At 41.2% G+C, this 5,198-nt stretch overlaps 1 protein-coding gene across 1 annotated transcript; it reads right to left on the bottom strand.

The window, feature by feature from the left end:
* Positions 1-337: 337 nt before the first annotated feature.
* Positions 338-1,340, bottom strand: LOC108787348 (hydroxycarboxylic acid receptor 3-like). Its single transcript, XM_018556882.1, has one exon. It carries the CDS (start codon positions 1,338-1,340, stop codon positions 354-356), a length of 987 nt encoding a protein of 328 aa, XP_018412384.1. The 3' UTR covers positions 338-353.
* Positions 1,341-5,198: the final 3,858 nt, after the last annotated feature.

The raw sequence follows: 5,198 nt of genomic DNA, 5'->3' as shown, positions 1-5,198 counted from the left end.
ATATGTGTATATGTATGTATATGTGTGTGTGTGTGTATATGTGTATATATATACACACACACACACACACACACACACACACACACACACACACACACACACACACACACTTAACCTGTAACCTATGTACAATATGCCTTATAATCACAAACACTGTAACATATTATGACACTGTTGTATATTGTATTCCTGAATTTACATGTTTACATTTTCTTTGCAGTTCCAACCTATATTGAAATAAGCATACCCCCCAAAATAAATAAAGTCAGTGACCACCTTAGCGCAGATGCCCTGTCTATAACAATTTTACAGATCTTAAATAGGTATTCACTTCCTATAGCTGGAATTTGTCCTTAAAAGCACACACGTGATTTTGGACAGGACAATTTGGGACATATTTTGAATTTTATTAGAATCTGCAAGTAAAAAGTTCTCATTGAAGGACTAGAGAAGTAATAAACCAAAGGATTGCACACACTGTTCATGTATGTGACACATAACGTGATGAAGAAAGCAGTCTCTACAGTTCTGTAGATGCTACAGCTATTTCCCTGCAGTGATGCTTTGAGTCTTAAGATTTCAATCCTGGTGGACACACTTGGTAAAAAGCATACACAGAACACTACCCCAACAAGTGTTATACATTTGACTGCTTTCCTAATCTTCAAGTCTCTGTCCATGTTCCTTTGTCTCAGCTTCCAGATGACGCTGTAAGAACAGAACAGGACAATACACAGAGGAACGAAAAACTCGATAATGAAAAGGAGATCATGCCACCATGAGTATGCGGAACACACAATAAAGCTGTCACAGTATGCTTTCCTGGACACATTCCCTCCAGTATGGTCTTTGGTAAGAAGGAAGGCAGTTAGTGATATAGCTACAAGCCATACAGCACAGGCAGTAACAACAGCAGCCTTGATGGACATGGAGTTGATTCTATGATGTGGGTAAACAACTTTAAAATATCGGTCCAAGCCAACTAGAGTAAGAAAGAAGATGCTTCCTGCCCTGTTCATAGCAAACATGAACAGCATCACTCTGCATGGGACATCTCCATAGAACCAGATTTTCTTCTTCAAGTAATAGTCTGTTCTGAAGGGCAAGCAGATCATGAGCAGGAAATCGGCCACTGACAAGTTGAAGAGATAGACTGTGCTAGATTTCCATACCTTGATGTGAAAGCAAAATGCCCACAAAGCAATGCCATTAAATAATGATCCCAACACAAAGATGATAGTCAGAAGTGGAGGAAGAATGTAGGAGAGAAGAGGATCCTCGAAAAAGCAGCAGGTGTAGTTGCTCTGGTTGTGAAATGACTGCAATCCATCCAGTATCATTATGTAAACTTTCTTATCTTTATGTGTTTATGATGGATAAGAAGCATAAGGTGTCTGTTCTGCCAGGAAAACAAGAAGTTGTATCAACAGCAAAAACTAAAGAGTGAACTGATTTGTGATTTGCTCAACAGTTTCGAGCATGCTGTGTGACTCCAGAGATCCTGGGGGTGATTACATTTCTAAATTTAGTGTCTCTATGTTACAATGTCGGTTCTCACACTCTGGTGCCAAAGCTATTTAGATGCAATGATAACAGCGCTGGCCGTGGCACAAGCTCTTTAAAATCATAGCAGTTAGAAGGGCGAGCATCCCGTAGACACAGTGCAAGTACATACTCAGGAGATTTGTAGTCTCACACATATCATAGTCTAAACATTCCACAAAAAATATGTCATGAAGCAAACAATTCACATTCAATGCTGATCAGAAGAAAGAAGACATTATTTGCATAGTCATTACGACACTCCTTAGTATGGCAATGTGTGCCAGTGGTGCTGCCTTCTCCATATCCATTCATGCATGATTTATGTATGAAGACTGCACATGCTAGAGGTAGAGATATAACAATAAAAGAATAAAATAATAATAACATCTGCTAAACAACATACCGTACTTGTGTATCAATACAATAATCTAAAAAAAGTTCTATGCTTTGTACATTCTTTAAGACAAACCTGATATCGACTCTACTTAAAGCCCCTCTCTGAGATAATATTAATCCCTCTAACCACCCCTCCCTCCCTCTCACCACCCTCTAACCAATCCTGCAAGTTATACTAACCTAAGTCCCCCATCCAGGTCCCTCGCTGGTGCTGTTTTCCGGCTGGTGGGACTGCCAATCCAGCACTGCAGATACTGCTGACTGAGCCAGTCCTCTACAGTCCCCTTGCAATGACCTCACTCCTCTTCTGGATCCTGACACCCCACCACTACACAGCCAATAGGAAGAGTCCATATCACACATGCAGTGATGTGGACTCCCAAAGGACCCTGCCTAATGTAAATATCAGAAGAGAGAAGACTTGGTACTGGAGTGACTATGGCTTTAGGTAAGTAAAAAGGGCATTTCCATTTTTATTTTATTTTAAGCCTGCGATCAGTTAGAGAGGGGTGGGAGGGGGTAAATATTATCCTGTAGATCAGCTTTAACACCTTATAATGTCTTAGGGCTCATTCACAGTCGCTCACATCGCCCAGGCCGTCCAAGTACAGGCACCTGGACCTGCATATATATGGAGGTTCAGGTCAGCATGTAGCCACGTGCAGCCACGTCCTCCCATAGGGATGTACAGGCAGCTGCATGCAATTATACACAGCATCTGTCCCTCCAGGGAGCAGGTCTCTACATGTGCAGGCATGCCATAAGGATGTGCGTGCTCCTTTGAATGAGCCCTAAATGTGCAGCCCAGGAAGGAACACACTCATGTGTATGTTAATTGCTGTACCATTCTTAAGGCTCAACTACAGGTGAGACCGATATTAAATTGATAGTACTGTGGCATACTTCATTTACATTACATTAGCTTCAGAGTGTTGGAAGTGAAGCAGTTTTAACATGTAGTTGATCCCATAGTCTGGAAATATGTGCAACATAAAAACCACAATCGCCTGGTTGAAAAGGACTATACAATGGAGGATCATGTCTCTGTGGGTTCTACCATAATCAACCTGGACTACTTAAATTTATTAGGGATGCAATGGTACAATAAGAACAGCCGCTCAAACACATCCAGAAACCCTAAGGACCACACTGAAAAGGTCAAAGGAGATGACAAGAGTACTTGGAGCTAGCCTAAGGAGACACGGAGCAAACACTAACCTATCATCCACTAAAGTAGAGAATCCACCTGAAGTAATGTATCACTGGCGTTCTGTAACTGCAGGTACCCCCTCCGCATGGGCTCACAGGAAGACATTTAACTGGCATAACCCTCACTGGAGCCATAGCTATTCCCAGGGAAAGATCTACGACCAACTTCTGCACTAAAATACAAATTTCCAAATGCTAAAGCTGGCATGTTACATACTTCTAAACTGATAAATTGATAATAATAGAGTAAGAACATTCATACAGTGTTATAGAAGTGAATAATTATTCAAACGTGACATGTTCAGCCATAAATTCTTGTGGAAAAAAAAAACATTTCAATAAAGTGCATGAATTGAAAACACGTGTCACTGTGTATGAATCACATAAATGAAACCTCTTCCCGTGTTTGATTTATACAATTATTACCAAAACAAATCTTTATATTAGGGATGTTCAGATACTAAGTATAAGTACAGATACGTTTCCAGCTCTAGACTAGACTAGAGAAAAAATTTAAAGTTAGGAGGCAGCTGTCATTTGTAAGGAGCACACGGAGCTCCTGGGATTTGTACATCCCGGTTTTAATGTATGGTTATTTTTTATAAATATATATTAGGGATGCACCGATACCATTTTTTCAAGTACAAGTACCGATACTTGTCCAAGTATTTACAGATACAAGTAGTGATACATGTTTGTTTATTGTCATGTGACAGTTTTTCTAAAACAATACAGACTAATGATTTCAGGACAGTGATGGAGCACCAGAGCCAGGTCCCAGCTGCATCCACTGCAACCGCAGCATCCCTGGTAGTTCTTGTGAAATGCCATGTATCTGAACTGGTATCTGAACATCCCTACTTTACATATGTCTATCAGGTGTCACCTTCAAGTGCAAATGGTGCTTTCAGTAACCCCGTTGAGCAAGTTTAATATTCAATCCACTTTACAAAGTTCAGGTCCAACTTTTTCCACCTCCTTGCTCTGTGCGCCACTTCAAACTAAATGGCGCTCACCTTCGTTCTTGGACCTTATCTTAATTAAGATACGGTCACATGCACTTGTGTGTAGAACCCACTTGCTTTATCTTTACTCTCCTTCCTTGATCTCTGTAGATTGTTAATCAGCGAAGATCGCTCCTCCTCCTCTCTTTACTTTACCAGTACCGCATCCTAACCGATGGATGACTCAACAGAACAAATGCTTACAACATAGTGCAACCCATATAACATTAAAATCTTTATTATAATAATAAAACCACTCACATTTTAAATCCAGGATCGCTTCTGTTGTAAAGCCGACAGTCGGCTCTACAAGTTTAAACAGAGTCCCGGAGGCAAAAGTCACCGGGAGTCTGTTTAAACAGCCCCGATGCTGGCGACGTACACTGTACGTCGTCAGTCACGAAGGGGTTAAATCCTGCTGAAAGTAAGCATTAAGCTGTTCATACACCTATAGATTGTCTGCCGTCAGATGGAAAAAGTGCAACAGATTCCTCCAGCTACGCTAAACTGTGTGGATGGAGGAACCTCCCACTGGGCCAAGCTTCGGTATCTTGCTAGTCGGCCCTGGAGGAATCTGTTGCACTTTTTCCATCTTACCATAGAAAATCTGCAGATAATCTCTAGTTGTATGGCCAGCTTAAGGGTACGCTGGGGATCACGAACAAGCTTTTCGTTGCACTGGGGATCACTAACCAGCTTCACCTAGGCGGTATGACGTCATTAGTTCTGCCCTATGCGTTACGCCGTTTGACTTCATCAGGAACCCCTGCATATTATTATCAATTCCCTGACAGTCGTTTGTAACTCACGTATCTGACAAACACCACATTTTCACTGCAGTAGAAAGGGAGACTTATCCTGGAGTTACAGGATGAAAAAGGAACAACCCTGCTAGCGTGCGACTCAAATTAATTGATAAATGCCCTAGAGGGTTCAACAGAGGGGAGGAGTCAACACGTGTCATACCATAGAGATGTCAGGAAAAGGTTTTTCTTTTATTATTTAGTTCCTCCACTAGTACTTATAAATCACTATTGATAAAAG

Source organism: Nanorana parkeri, unplaced genomic scaffold, assembly GCF_000935625.1.
Source record: "Nanorana parkeri isolate BGI_ZX_2015 unplaced genomic scaffold, ASM93562v1 scaffold13, whole genome shotgun sequence".
Taxonomy (NCBI): Eukaryota; Metazoa; Chordata; class Amphibia; order Anura; family Dicroglossidae; genus Nanorana; species Nanorana parkeri.
The sequence above is the reverse complement of the archived record's forward strand: the minus strand, read 5'-3'. Positions and strand labels throughout refer to the sequence as shown.